Raw genomic sequence first — 13,970 nt, 5'->3', positions numbered from 1 at the left:
AAACAGCCTTGCTGACCTTTGCTATGTAAGATAAGAGGCATTAACAAGACAATCCATCAGTCCTCCTGCAAGAGCTTACACCCCTCCCTTCACCAATGCAAAGGGATCATCTTTCTTTCAGGGGTCAGGGGGAAGGGAGGAGTCCACTGGGGAGAAAAGGATTGATGGATTGTCAGCCAGCTGCCCCCCCCCCTCATTAAGGAGGCTATTGTTAAAGGACTGTTCAATTTCTAAAACTGATTTTAAAGGGATGCATTTTTGTCCTTCTCCAGGGATCAGCACATTCCTTCTCATTTGCAGGGGCCATTCATGTTGAGTCAAATCCGTGTATAAAAAATCCGTGTATAAATAGTCTGGACCTGTATTCCCACATTGTAGCTGAGCTGAGAGGGAATGCTTTACCTTAGGCGACTGTTCTTCAACCTTAGGGTTGTGACTTCAGTGGGGTCCTGAAGCCTCAGTTGTGGGATTGCAGCAATTTACAAAAATGAAAAAGGTTGAAGACCACTGGACTAGAGCACAGCCAGGTAAAGGGGAAGGCATTTGGAGTACCCCTTCGTGTACCAGGAGACTGTGTCCCAGTCTTGCTCAGGTTCATAGCAATTGTGCTAAAATAGCTTTTACTAGTGCAGTGGTGTCACTCACTCAACCGTTTTCATTACTGTAAGGTCAGCAAATCACCCCCCATGATACACCTTCTCCCATGCAGTGGGCAGGGCAAAGCTCTGGGCAGCGAGCATGGTGATACTCATTGCCCAACCCCGCTTGGTTTTTTTTTGCTATATTTGATAGAATAGAGATATTTCAATGCAGTTTGTTTCATTGCATTCTGCATGACTCAGGCTTCAATTGCCCCCACTACCTGTCATTGATGGGGAAAAAAACAGATTTTTGAATAGTGTCAGGGCTTGAGGCAATTAGTTATCAGATCTTTTCAGCATCTGTGTTTTCACTGGAGGACCCATCCAGAAATGGGGGCACAACCCATCCAGAAATGGGTCCTGACCCACAGTTGAAAAATGCTGCAGTGATAGATTAGATCAGGGGTGTCAAACATAAGGCCTGCTAATGAATGTGGCCCCTGGAAGCAATTTTTTCCGACCACGTTTTAATTGGGTTCTCCCAGCATGATAATTGGGCTCTCACATTATCTTGAAAATAAGAACAAGATTTGCCCATTTTCTTTTCTGTCATTTGCAGCTAATGCATTTCTATGTGAGAACGAAGTGCTTCTTTCTGCCCATCATCTGCTTAATTATGTCACTTTCTGTTTAATGATGACACTTTTGGCCCTCAGTAGGCACCATGAATGCTGACTTCAGGCCTCTGTATGAAATGAGTTTTGACACTGTCCTGGATTAGTTGGCTTTAAATGTGCATTAGACAAATTTACTGAGAATGGGTCCATCCATGGTTATTAGCAGCGATGGCTATATGGAAACTCCATGTTCAGATGCCACTGAATACCAGTTTCTGGAAAGCCAGGACAGGAGAGGAAAGTGAATGCCCAAGCCCTGTTTGAACTTGGGTTTCCTAGAGAGGCATCTGATTGGGCATTGTGGGGGAAAGGATATACTGTACCTTTAAAAAAAAAAAAGAAAAAAAGAAAAAAGGACAGCTATTGATTGTCTCTAGCTAATCTTCAAGAGCTTTCACAGTCTGGTCTACAAACCAGTCAAACTGGTCTACTTGGATTTAAACACCTGCCAACATGGAAAGGTTCTGAATTAACTGGTTTGTAGGTTGACTGCTCATGTTTAAGTGCAACTGAAATGCCCCCCTCCATCCAGATTGTGCAAAGTGTGATTTTGGTGCAACAGACCTTTGTCCATTAGGAACTAAAGTAAGATAAAATCTTTCTCCAGCTGTTATCAATAGCTGTTCAGTTGTTTAAATCTCTGACTGTGCTTCGCCATGGGTTTGAATTGTTAAAGGAACAACTGGGTAGATTTTAGAAATTCTGCAAGGGGGAGGAAAGCTAATCTAAATAAATCTCAGTGGCTTTTCTCACCATAGGTTTTAAGATGTTCCAAAAGGGCCCTGGGGCGTGATCTGGAGCAAAGAAATTTGAAAAGATTGGGTGACCTCCCCCCTCCTGGTGTTCCTCCACTCCCAATTGTTCCCTCTAAAAGTGACTTTTCAAACAGAAAAGGGTCTCTGGGCTATGGCTACATGCATTTCCTTACAATTTGTAATTTGGCCTGGAGTCTTGAATATCTGTGGAGAGCTTGTAAGAGAAAATAAGCAGAGTTCCTGTAGTATACATGTTGTTGGGGTCAACATGTTCTGTGCTTTGTATGTCTACTATACCTTGGGTTGAAATCAAGTGTATTCATTTGTAAAATGATGAGAATGCAGTGCCTGTATTGAATGTCATTTTTTCCCCTTTAGGGAGAACTAGGACCAAGAGGACCCCCAGGACCTCCTGGACAAAGGGGAATTGGAATACCTGGGCCAAAGGTTAGTGAGATTCTCTTCTTAAAGCCCAGGGCTGCACAGCTCTGTGATGCGAAAGTTGCTCACCCTTATTAAATTATAATGTGTGTAAAAGCTTAATACCTGTGTTTAAGGAAGTTTGTGTTCAATACAGTATAATCATGGTCTTCCCTCCTTTTTCTAAATATTAACCTTAATTGGCTTGAGGGTGGTTTGCAAAATAAATGTTCTCTGTAATATTGCATTTGCAGTTAGAGGCCTGGATTCAGGCCCATCCTATCCTGTGGCTACCTGTGAAGAGGTAGCCTCATGTAACTGATTGGTAGCAAGTGCCTGCATTCATCCATTCACCCACTTCCACCATTTATCCTCCTGTTCCCTGGATTCAAAATGAAAGAAGAGGATGGAGAAAAAGAGGGTACATGCTCCATTCTCTTCTGGTCCAGGCAGCAGGGGAAGGAGGAGCAGAAGGAGGTAGCAGCTGACACGCCCCCAGGCAAAAGGTGGGGTATTTGGTCCATCACCTCCAGTATCAGGGGTCTTGGGCCAGCTCTGCCTGAGTTACTGGATGTGCCCATAGAAGGTACAGACCTGTCCATTATCGTTCTTGGCAGCCAGTCGATGTATTCGGCAGCAAGAAGTGGCAAAGCTTTTCTTTTTATACACTTCAGTCAGGCTATCAAGGTTTATGCAGGGAGTTTTGCTGTCATTTGTTAGGGAATATTCACATTATGTATCGCTCAGCTGTAACTTGAAGTGGCATTCAAGGAAGTTTTTTTTATTCTTTTGGATGTATAAACTGCCCCTCGATGGCAAAAGGGAAGGAAAGGGGGGAATATGTTGGACTTGCCAAATCCCTTGTTTCTGGACCTCCTTCTTGCCTTTAACCTCTCTCTTTGCCAGCTTCTTCTTTACAAGGAGTGGAGGGAAAGGATCTAGTCTAACTGCATTATGGTTTCAAAATGGACTTTCCTCTCCCCAATGTTGTGTCTCTGTGGACCATAGCAAAAAAACAATCCACACCCTGAGCTACTCCTTGCCAACAAAGTACAGCCAGTTCAGTTTCAACTGTCAGTAAAAACATGGATTAATGATGCAGACATCTACAAATAAATGTATTTGTGTTACACCCATTCTGCAGCTGCTCTAAGGACATGCCACTGCAGAATGAAGGGATCTTACTCATTTGTTAGAGATACCACCATATGATGCAAGAGGACTTGGCCTTGATTTGAGTGTCCCATTTTACTCCTTAACTGTCAGCTCTGAAAAACTCACTTAGCTTACGATCTTATGTCATAGATCTGAATTTATGGTAGATTTCTACATGTTTCATACCTGTAATTACAGTCTGGGGTTCTGGCTGTTTCATACCTATAAATTTCATCATTTTACTAATTTGTCCTGGAACATAATAAAACAGCTTAGCCAGGCAAATTTGTACAAGTTAGTGATGATGTCCTCCTTAAATCATAATTCTTTAGTCAGGATACAAAAACGTACCTTGAACACACCGAGGAGCTTGTATTGCATACCTGGTTGTGTTTTTTTTTTTTTTTGAAAAGGAAGTCCAAAGGCCCATTGGACACAAGGAGGTGATCATACGCTCCTTTGAATCTCCCTGCTTGATCTTGATGTCTATTAAATTCTCCCCCCCCAATTCCAAAGATACATACCTTTCATACTTTCCGAAGTTGAAGTCGATAGAGATGAACAGAGAGCTTTGCCCAAGCATATTTTGCACTCATTCCAAAGATATCTTAAACCTCTCTTTTGTTTTCAAACCCATGGTGTTTTGTTTCTTCCCCCCCCCTCCCGCCCAGGGCTCTATAGGTCAAAAGGGCTTTCCAGGTCCACAGGGGCCTCCAGGATATGGTGCACAAGGAAGTAAGGTAACACTGCAATTGCAGGAAAACTTTTGAAAATAGCTTCTTTTTACTGTGCAATTGTTTCGCATCACCATTTTCTTTCATTGCTTAGATTAGAACACTGGAGTTATATTTTGCATTGGGAGGGGCTGTACTTTGGAGCAGCACTTCAGAGATGAAGTGCATCTACCTTTGGTATCTTTTATACTTTGGTATTCTTTCCCAAGTGAAAACAAAAGCCAAACCACACACGTGTAGTTGTTTGTGTCTTACTCCACTTCCATATGCCCACAAGTAGAGCCCCTCCATCCTTCCCCAGGCACAATCACCATGTGTGTGAGTTTTAGAGTGGGATAGGCTAAACAAGACAAGTGTGCTCATTTCATATTTGAATCAGCATATTTATTTATTTTTTACTCTAGTATATCTAAGCCCTTCAGCAGCAACTCCTTGCTTAATTGAACATGTTGTTTTGGCCTCATTCCAGAGTAGATGCCACTATGCTGCTTGTTCAACTCCAGGAAGGTAAAATGTACCCAGTTACCATGACACCTGAGAGAGAGAAAACTGGACTTCACTCTTAGAAGTGTGGCTGCTCCTGAATGGAATAGTCACTTGTATGGAGAAGAGGGGCGGTGTGAATTGGGAGTGTGAAAACTCTGCTTCACAAACGCGCCTAGTAGGTGGCCATGATGTCAGGCCCTGTGCTGTGTCAGGCATTAGTTACTTCTTACTCAGTATGGTCTACACACCAACTAGTGGAGGCTCTTTAGGCTCTCAAGATGGGTCACAAATGTGTTACCTGGAGGTGCTGTGGATTGTCCGTAGGACCTTCTGCATGCAAACAAAACACTCCTTCACTGAGCTGCAGCCCTTTCTAGGTTACTATACAGAGATGCAAAATTTAACCAGTTGCTATCTTCTGAGAAACAGATCTCCCTTCGTATTTGGTCAAATAGGGGCGAGAATTGGAGCACTCCTAATGTTCATAAAGTTTCAGAACTCAGCACATTACAGGAACATCCGTGTATCATTTCTTTGGACTATTTAAGTAAGCATTGCTGTTGGGAAACATATTTGTGTCCACTTAAGCTTCTGGGTTGAGCCACAAAGATTGTATGGTTTTTTCAAAATTGCTTTTCTCCCCTAGCTATGTTTAACTTAATAGCTCTGCGTGCAAAGCAATAATAACGCTGTGTATTAAAAGGGATAAAATGGCTTGCTAAACATCTGTCACCATAGTGAAATTTCTGTATGCACGTTTTTAAGGCGGTATACATGAATACACAAATCTGAGCCCAACAGATATATTTGAATCATTCTGCAGTCAAACAAAAATTAACCTATGAATAACTGAAAAGCTGTGGTTTCCCTGGGGCTGTTGCTTTGCAAGACTTCTTGTAAAAAACTTAATTTTAATCCATATAATTTTCAGGGAGAGCAAGGAATTCAGGGCATACCAGGACCCAAAGGCTCCTTGGGAACTGGCCTCCCTGGCCCTAAGGTAAAAGTATGCCTCTCATTGTTTGCTTTAGTTAAGAGAGCCTGATCACTGTCAGCACTCTTCTGAAGAAGCTGCAGAATGAGAGGCTTCATTTCAGACTTAACAAAAAGTGCATGCGTTCCTATTGAGCTGTTCCTTTATGCAGTTTTAATTGCTGGGGGGAAAAAATGGATGGGAAGATTCTGTAATCTAATGTTTTTGGACAATAGATGCTCCAAGCAGCCATATTCCAAGACAAGGGCTAAGGCAACTTGTACAGCCCATCACTTTCTGAAAGGAGGCTGAATGTCATAATTACCTCATACCCACTGATGGCAATGCAAAGTGTGTGTGTGGAAGGCAGAGTCCGATGCAAAATGCTGGCTGAGGAGGGTGGAGCTGATTACTGAGGACACCCCATGAACCATAGAGGAGGATGGCCTGCATAAACTAGTATAGATTTGTCTGGAGCTTCTACAGTTGCTTTTCCTGTTTTCCTCTGTCCCTTTTCTCTCCCCTTCCTTTTTTGTTTCCTTTGGGTCTTAATTTAGATTAAGAGTCCTTTGTCACTGAAAACTATGCACATTCCATGTAAAGCACCATGCACCCAGATGATACTACTATATTGTTGTTTTTGTCCTCATATTGGTTTCCATGCATCACACACTCTAAATTGATTCTGTATAGAATTTGCTAACAGTGTTTTTCATGAAACAGAATTGAGTAGTTAGTACTGTAATTATTTTAAAACACTACCACAAGCTGTCTTCTGATTACTTCTTACTGTCTTACTGATTACATGAAGCAAAACATCATGGTTTTGAAGCTCCTGCAAAACAATAACAATGTTGCATTTGATTAGGGAGATTATGGAGAAAAAGGAGATCAGGGAAAGAGAGGTGACAAAGGAGAGATTGGAGAACCTGGCCCTGCAGGACCAAGGGTAAAGCCCAATTTTGTATGTTATTTATCTTTCCAAACAGAAGATCTGAACTCAATAACTGATGTTGTTATATAACCTTTTAGGGATCTTCAGGAGTCAAAGGTGAACCTGGTCTTACTGTAAGTACATGTCTATGTAGCGATTTTTATTATTATAATTAAAAAAGAAAAGTGAGCTATAAGAGAAACTGCACATATGTTTTGGTACTTTATTTTAAAATAATCTCTCATTCAACAACAACAACAGTATTTATATACCGCTTTTCAACAAAAAGTTCACAAAGCGGTTTACAGAGAAAATCAAATATCTAATGGCTCCCTGTCCCAAAAGGGCTCACAATCTAAAAAGATGCAACACCAGCAGACAGCCACTAGAAAAGACACTGCTGGGGTGAGGTGGGCCAGTTACTCTCCCTCTGCTAAATAAAAGAGGAGCACCCACTTGAAAAAGTGCCTCTTAACCAGTTATCAGGGGTTATTCAGAGATGAATTTTGTTTGTTTTCTTTTTAGTGTGGCTATAAAATGAATCAGCTTTCAGAGTAGGGTTATCAAATCCATTTCAAACCCTAATGGGGCAACCTATGCTGTTTTCCCAATGTAATTGGGCTGTCAAACTATTTGACCTATTTGGGAAAACATATGGGTGCATGTATGATTTCCTTAGTGGGACAGATACTAAGTGGATAGACCAGCGATCTACACCAGGAAAACTTGTTGGATTTTCCCCATCCCATCCTTGGCAGCATGATTCAATCCACTTTCCCTCCCCTAATTGCTTTTTAAGAGAAATGTACAGAAACAAGAGAAATAGCTCATATAGTTTTGGATCTTACATAAGAACAGCCCCACTGGATCAGGCCATAGGCCCATCTAGTCCATCTTAGAATAAACTACAAACTGGACAATTTGTTGCATTGGTTGGGCCACTTTGCTTTCTTCAAAACAGCCTGTGGACTGACTGAGATATTGGTCCGCAATCATTTTTTTTTGTCCAACCACTTGCGTCATCAAGCTCTGGATCCTCCCACTTTGCACGACTCATGGCCCAATCCTAACCTTGTTTTATGACAGCGGAATTCGTGTTCCCCTGCTGTAAATGCAGCTGCGCTACTGTAAATGGCAAACCACTGTGAGGAGCAAGGGAGCCACTGACACAAATTGTCAGCAACTCTGCGCACCCACCACCAATGGATCCAGCCTGTCCTGAACTACATAAGTTGGCAGAGGGGGCAGATCACAGGTGGAGAAGAGGAGGTTCAGGAGCAGAGGGGATGGATCTCAGTGGCACTGACTTACGCTAGGATCCTATCCCTGATTTTCCCAACCAACCTGCCCCTTTCCTCTCCTCAGACTAGCTACATAGCTGGTATAGATCTAAGGAGATCTGTAGGCAACCAGAAGGCCTACTGAGGAGTAAGTGAAAAAGTTTTTTATATACCTCTTGTTGGCCTTCTGGTCAACCCCCTCTCCATAGCATGCACTATGTTGGCATGGCTGCATATTACGGAGTAACGGGGGATATGATTGAGTTTGTCTGTGATGTTATAGTCGTTGCAGAAGAATTGCAGAAAAGGGGTTAGAGGGCCACATATCAGCTTTGTGTTGCAAGTTCCCAACTGCTGATACACAAACTACAATAATAACAGACTCTTTGATCATAGATCCATTGGCTCTTTCGACATGGGCCCTGTTCCCAGACTGCAGTGATAGTTCCAGGTGCCATGGATGTTTTTTGGTTTGTTTTCTTATTTTTGGCAGACTGGATTCAGTATCTATCAGCTAGGAATCTTGTTATTTCCAAGCATATAAATCTGTCCAAATGTCAAATGATTTGTTATTTAGTGTGCATGCTGCCATTAAAATAATTTTAATAAATACATTTTGGCCACCCTTAATGGCAAAAACTTTTATTTATGTATTCATTTTTTAAAATATACCAGTAACCAAATCAGAAAACCCAAATCAAGTGGATACTCTTTCTTTCAGAAAGAAGATGTAATTAAACTTATAATGGAGATATGTGGTAAGATATGTCTAAAGGAAGGAAATCACTTTATGGTATAAATGGTTTTCACTTGGGGGAAAAAACACAATGAATGAACCTCAGCAATGTGCATGTTTATTTGATTGCTTGCAAAAAAAGGGTGATTGGAATGAAATATGTGTTGATTCTATTGCAAATTATCATGCTTCCACTTCCCTTGCAGAAGTACCACTGCTATAGAATCAACATGTATTTTACTTCCATTTGCATTTCTTTGGATGCACAGCATGTTGTGCAAGCAAGAGGAGTACCTTCAGATTTAAATACTTTCCTTGCATAATATTTTAACACAAGATGTCAAAACCTTCTGTGAGTGGAAGATTTGTTCCATGTGCAGAAGAGCACCTTTGGCTCTTATCCGTTATTATAATTTATATACTGCCTCTGTAAAACATGTGAACTACCCACTATTAACATGTTTGATATGTAGTTTGCAATGGGACTCATACTGTATAATCAAAGAAGTAAACTTGCTTTTACACAGCATTATAAGTAGTGTGCTGAGACTGAGATTTAGGACTTTGTTCATTTGTTGGGCAAGGAAGAGAGAAATGGGATCATGTGTTATTTGGGACTTCGATTCAGTGCTTCCCACCACACAAAGATATATAAAAGGGTATAACATGTCCATTTAAAGGAGTGTATCTTCTGGTCATGTCGATGGAGTTCCATGACGTAGGGCCAAATCCGATCTAATTTTCCAGTGCCGGTGCAACTGTGCCAGTGGAGCGTACACTACATCCTGTGGTGGGGAGGCAGTCACAGAAGCGTCCTCAAGGTATGGGATCATTTGTTCCCTTACCTCAGGGCTGCATTGTGGCTACACCAGTGCTGGAAAATTGGATAGGATAGGGCTCTTAGGGAGAAATCCTAACCCACTTTCCAGCACCAACATAAGGGCAATGCAGCTCTGAGGTAAGGGAACAAACATTCCCTTACTTTGAGGAGGCCTCCATGAGTGCCACCCAACTGCAGGATGCAGCACACGTCTCACTGTCACAGCTATGCCATCACTGGAAAGTTGGCTAGGATTTGGGCCTAAAATGGACCTGATATACACTTTTGCATAAAGAACAGAAATCTGAAGTCATGTGCATCAAGCAACTTCTATTATGCTACATTGCATTAATGTGATACTCTTATTATGGTTCAGATCCAAAGGGGTGTTCAGGCATGGGGGTTTTATGAACCCCTACACTTTTTATCTTCTCATGCAGTCATCTAAGAGCAGTCCTTGAAAACCAGAGGCCCATCTGGCTGACACCAGAAGGGTGCCCTTTGAGCAAATGAGGTTTTTCTGGATCCCAGCCTTTGTCTTGAAAAGGTAAATAGCCTAGTACAATAGATTTAGCAGATTACTTAAATTATCATAAAACCCTGCCTATTACTTACTTCCAGGATGTGGTGTTAAGTGCAAGGAAAATCCTTTGGAACTAGTGTTTGTGATTGACAGTTCTGAGAGTGTTGGGCCTGACAACTTTGAGAGGATCAAAAGGTTTGTAAAAACAGTGACTGATGCCATCACTGTCAATCAAGCTACAGCGCGTGTTGGCATCATCAATTTCAGCCATGAAGTAGAGCTGGTGTCCACTTTGCAGCAGTTCTCCAACAAAGATAACCTGGTACGTGCTGTGGATAACATGCAATACCTAGGAGAAGGCACATTCACTGCTAAAGCTATTGATAAAGCCATTGAGATATTCCAGGTTGCCCGGCAAGGAGTAAGAAAGGTGGCTATTGTAATAACCGATGGGCAAACGGATACCCGCGATGAAAAACTGGATGTTGTGGTGAAGAAGGCCCATGCGCTCAACATTGACATGTTTGTCATTGGAGTGGTTCATAAGGATGATCCCAATTTGGAAGAATTTCAGAAAGAGATGAATCTGATTGCCACAGACCCTGACAGTGAGCATGTCTACCAGATAGATGATTTCACGACCCTGCAAGGTAAGAGTAAAACGCCTCTCCAAAAGATTTACAACTTTATTAATATTACAATTTTACCTACATTACCAGTGAACTCAGCTTCCTGAGTGCCTATTAGGTTGCAAGCAAGATGGAGATGCCTGAAAATCCAGAAGTGGTTTTGACATACTCAAGAGATTCCCTTAGGCTGCAGAAGCGCATAAATTTGTAAATTTAAAGGAACGGGAACCCTCCCACACGCAAGAGCAGCCTGATGGAAACGAAGTATGCTCAGTAACACCCCCCCCCCCCAAGGGTCATGGAATGTTGAGGATGAATTAGTTGTGAAATTACAAGAACATCAGGGGACTGACTGGAAGAAGGTACTGGTCTGCCTGAGCCCCTGGTAGTATTCTGAATGTAGATACTATTTACTCTAAGCAACCACAGACAGATTTGGATCAGGGCAGTGGCTGTGTGTGTGTGTGTGTGTGTGTGTGTGTGTGTGTGTGTGTGTGTGTGTAGGGACTTCTTCCCCTTAGTCCCTGTGCCTTCCTTCTCTAAGCTGCCATTACTGATAGAAGGAAAATTTACAGGCACAAAATTGTGCCTGTACCTTTTCTCTTCTGCTCCTTATAGCTGTTTCTGGATCAGGGCGATGTTTTGCTACACTGCAGGCTACAGTGTACTGCAGGCTACAAGCAGGCTACACTGCCCCTCTTTCCTCCACATGTTGGCCCTGATCCAAATCACCTGCCTTAACAAAAAATGTCAAAAGTTCCAGTCACAATCTTGGATTATTCCTGGTCTTTAATGCATTTCCATCTGGGAGTCCTGGCCTTTTTTTGTCACTCTTTCAGCTCTTGAAAATAAGATCTTCAAACAAATTTGTGAGGATGATTTCAGTTCCTACATCAGCCAAGTGCTTACTTCAGCATTTTCACCGGGCGTTGAAACAGGAAGTGAACACACTGGTCAGTTTTCCACAGCGGAGACACCAGAACCATACATCCCCCCACCTAAACCAGAAGTTATTGATTCTGTAAGTAAAGCATTGTGCCTCTCTCTGAAAACAATATGTCACCAAGGTGTTCCCAGTCCTTTGTCTGGGCACCGTCCAATGAATGCTCGAGACAATACACATCGGAGAAAGGACCGCTTTATTAGCATTTTAATACAGAAAGGAGGCTGAGACCTGCAGTTGCAGGGGCAGCGAAAACCCCTTTGTGGTGCGGAGGCGGGACTACTGGGCAGCCCCAGAACCAAATCTGTCCCCCAGACTGGATGTGCACCCGACTCCAAGCTGTGCCCCGTTCTTGGGCGATGCAGCTCATCCAGGTCTGTCCCATAAGGGGAAGGCAGCCGGACCGCGGGCTGTGCTGCTGCTGAGCCTCTGAGAAGGACCCCCACGGTCCCGGCCAGGGCCCAGTCAATGTCCCCGTGCCGCTGAGCCCCTGAGGACTGCTATTGGATTCTGCCCTGCCTATGCTGTCTGAAGGTGCACTCCAAAGTCCCAAGCACGCCTCTACCGCACCACCTGCCACAAGGAGGGGTCAGCCTAGCGCTTGACCCCCCCGCTCCCAAACGCTCCCTTAAGGCCATCCTGCAGGTCTCTCAGAAAGATGTCAGCCCCCTGCTCATACAAGTGCCCCCATCTCCTCTGTAGAGAGCAGGCATCGAGAAGGCAATGGCTGGATGCACAATGACCTGTCCACCGGTCCGTGCCACAAACTGGCCAGTCTCTTTGGCAATGTTCCCCCTCATCCTCTCCACCTTAGCACAGCAGCTGGCACCACGCCACACCCGCTGCTGACCACCGTGATGCCGGGCAGCCAACCCTGAAGGGTGGCGAGCTCCTTGCCTGCTCTGGGCCTGAGCGGCAACCTGGACATCCCACACAGATCATTTTCACGCAGGTGGATCACCAATACGTCAGGCGACAAGTTCTCCTTCAAGTACTCCACCATTGTGGGCCACAGGTGGCCCCACTGCATCCCCCACTTGGCCAGCCAGCCAACTTGCATGGCGGGGCTGAGCCCGAGCTGCATTCCAAATTGCCTTGCAGCTGCCCACTTACAAACCCAAACTACTTTGGAATGGCTGCAGATAGTTCACGAACCGGCTTCTCACCGCATCCTGCAGAAGGAGATAGAGAAGTTATTGCCACAACCCCTGCCCTTTGCAGCACCCCCCCCCATAAAGGGGGGTATGCCAATGAAGGAGCCTGTCTCTAAAAGATCCGAACGTAGTGCCTATAAGCTGCAGAACGCCATCGTCCTATCCGCTGAATGTCGCCCCCGGACAGGCACAATGCTGCGGCTGCAGAAGCCGCTTCGATATGCAGGGAATGAAGGTTATACTCCTTTGGCTACAACTCCAGGGCTATGAGGGCACACAAAAAGACCACCTTAGACTGGAATAAAGTCAGCGGGGAGCCTTCCACATGCTGGAACAGGGCTCCTGCTTGCACCGCTGAATGTGCTACGTACTCAACCGGGCACAGCGGCAACCCACCTGTCAAGCAGGTTGGAAAACATTGCCCCTCTCTTAAAGGAGTAGGGGTAGCTAAGCAGGTTGTCATCCGAACAGCGCCCCTCCCTCACCAGAGCAGGGACCGCTCACCTGTTAAATGAGTTGGTGGCATCGCCCCTCTCTACAACGGAATAAGGGCTGCATACATGTTAGCAGGTTGTTGACAGCACATCCCACCTCTCCCACTGGAGCAGGGACAGCACGCCCATTAAAGTGGTTGATAACACTGCCTGTTAAGCAGGTTGGTAGCAACACTGCTGACATAACATCACCGCTCCCCTGCTGGAGGTGGGGCCACTCATCCATTAAGCAGGTTGGTAACCTCACCCCTCTCTCAAGGAATGGGGCAGCATACCTGCCAGCAGGTTGTTAACAGAACGTCACCCCTCGCCCACTGGGCAGGGGTAGCACACCCATTAAGTGGGTTGGTAATAACATTGCCCTTAAAGCAGTGGGGGCCGAGCACCCGTTAAGCGGGCTGTTAACAGAAAAAAAATCCTCCCTCTCAAGGAGAAGGGCCACAATCCTGTCAAGCGGGCTGGTAACTGGACATCACCCCTTTCCTAGGAGGAGGGGCAGAGCACCCATTAAATGGTTGCTAATAGAACGCCCCCCTCTCGAAGAAGAAGGGGCCACAAATCCATAAGTGGGTTTGTAACCAAACGTTGCCCCTCCCCCAGGAGCCGGGACAGTGCACCCATTAAGTGGGCTGGTAACGAAACATCACCCCTCTCTAAGGAGAAGCGGCTATGTGGG

At 44.4% G+C, this 13,970-nt stretch overlaps 1 protein-coding gene across 1 annotated transcript in view; it reads left to right on the top strand.

Annotated features, from left to right (window-relative positions):
* Window positions 1-13,970, top strand: part of COL28A1 (collagen type XXVIII alpha 1 chain) — an 81,109-nt gene that overhangs the window by 57,730 nt on the left and 9,409 nt on the right. The window contains exons 25-32 of the mRNA XM_066629132.1: window positions 2,392-2,460; window positions 4,260-4,328; window positions 5,740-5,808; window positions 6,650-6,730; window positions 6,814-6,849; window positions 8,717-8,753; window positions 10,173-10,730; window positions 11,543-11,724. Of these exons, the coding sequence (XP_066485229.1) occupies window positions 2,392-2,460; window positions 4,260-4,328; window positions 5,740-5,808; window positions 6,650-6,730; window positions 6,814-6,849; window positions 8,717-8,753; window positions 10,173-10,730; window positions 11,543-11,724 (1,101 nt within the window). The remainder of the gene's footprint in view (window positions 1-2,391; window positions 2,461-4,259; window positions 4,329-5,739; window positions 5,809-6,649; window positions 6,731-6,813; window positions 6,850-8,716; window positions 8,754-10,172; window positions 10,731-11,542; window positions 11,725-13,970) is intronic.

This window comes from Tiliqua scincoides, chromosome 5, assembly GCF_035046505.1.
Source record: "Tiliqua scincoides isolate rTilSci1 chromosome 5, rTilSci1.hap2, whole genome shotgun sequence".
Classification (NCBI taxonomy): domain Eukaryota; kingdom Metazoa; phylum Chordata; class Lepidosauria; order Squamata; family Scincidae; genus Tiliqua; species Tiliqua scincoides.
Note: the sequence above shows the minus strand (reverse complement) of the source record. Positions and strands in the feature narration are given on the sequence as shown.